The 1,413-nt window shown below is 47.1% G+C and overlaps 1 protein-coding gene across 1 annotated transcript in view; it reads left to right on the top strand.

The window, feature by feature from the left end:
- The window catches only part of LOC112074680 (retinal dehydrogenase 2-like), a 17,047-nt gene extending 16,736 nt beyond the window's left edge, over positions 1-311 (top strand). Inside the window, exon 5 of the mRNA XM_024141802.2 lies at positions 196-311. Within this exon, the coding sequence (XP_023997570.2) occupies positions 196-217 (22 nt within the window). The 3' untranslated portion in view covers positions 218-311. The remainder of the gene's footprint in view (positions 1-195) is intronic.
- Positions 312-1,413: the final 1,102 nt, after the last annotated feature.

Here is a 1,413-nt window from a genome sequence, read left to right as displayed (position 1 = left end):
CTCCTCGCCGCCCTCCCTCTCCCTCCTCCCTCCCTCCCTCTCCTCCCGCTCTCCTGTCCTCCTTCCTCTCCTCCCTCCTCCCTCCCTCCCTCCCTCCCTTCCCCCCTCCCTCCCTCCCTCCCTCCCTCCCTCCCTCCCTCCCCTCCCTCCCTCCCTCATCTCCCTCTCATCTCCTATCTTCCCCTGTTCCTCCAGATTGACCAGAAGCAGTTTGTAAGATACTGGAGTTGATTGACAGCGGGAAGAAGGAGGGAGCCAAACTGGAGTGTGGAGGCGTGGCCATGGAGGACACAGGCCTCTACATACAGCCCACCGTATTCTCCCATGTCAAGGACCACATGCGCATCGCCAAGGAAGAGGTGAGAGATCCTTCTGATCTATGTTCAGTTTTGTGATTTTCTTGTCAGATGGTTAAGGTTAGGATTGGGGGATGATGCATCCGTCACCCAAATGCTGCCTGAAGAAGACTCTAACAGTCGAAACCTGTCCTGATATTAATTATAAACTGGGTGGTTCGAGTCCTGAATGTTGATTGACTGACAGCCGTGGTACTGTATATCAGACCGTATACCACGGGTATGACAAAATATTTATTTTTACTGCTCTGATTACATTGTTAACCAGTTTATAGTAGACTAAGGCACCTCGGGTGTTTGTGGTATATGGCCAATATACCACGGCTAGGGCTGTATCGAGGCACTCCGGTTGCGTCGTGTGTAAGAACAGCCTTAGCATGGTATATATACCACACTCCCTCTGGCCTTCTTGCTTAAATATCCACAGGCAGATCATTCTGTTCTCTGTATATAATACCTGTAAATAGTCAACTGAACTTTTTCTGCATCAAGCGCGGCCTACTGTGTCTTTGTTCTGTGATTGGAGGAAGGAAAGCTGATCCTAGATCTGTGATCTGTGTCTACGGGAACTTCTACCAGAGTTAGGGTTTTCTGATGTTGGCTTTACAGTGATTTCATCATAAAAATGAGAACGCCACCACTGGTCAGGAAGTTTGTTGTATACCACTGCCATCTTCTGGTGTGTGGTTGAAGTGCAGGTTCAGACAACTGTATATCTTGGTTCAAACAGGTCATAGTCATGGAGATGGATGGAGGGCGCTTCTTTACATCTGTGGCATAATGCTTCTGTGACAGCATGGCCAGCGCCATGTAATCTTTCTCCAATTGAAAGTAGTACATTTTTTCTTGTTTTCTTCTATGAGTCGGTAGACAACTGAAAGTGTGTATACTGCCACCTGGAGTGTGTTTTCTAAACAGGCATAAAGCAAGGTTGTGATTTAATGCCACCTGCCATTCATTGGCTGATCCCTTTCAACACTATGTGTGATGAAAGGGTTTACTAGTTTGTTTACCCAAACTTTACACTTTTGCACATTTTTAACACAATGTGAATGAT

Source organism: Salvelinus sp. IW2-2015, unplaced genomic scaffold, assembly GCF_002910315.2.
Source record: "Salvelinus sp. IW2-2015 unplaced genomic scaffold, ASM291031v2 Un_scaffold2755, whole genome shotgun sequence".
In the NCBI taxonomy this organism is placed as follows: domain Eukaryota; kingdom Metazoa; phylum Chordata; class Actinopteri; order Salmoniformes; family Salmonidae; genus Salvelinus; species Salvelinus sp. IW2-2015.
This window is presented reverse-complemented; position numbering and strand designations above follow the sequence as displayed.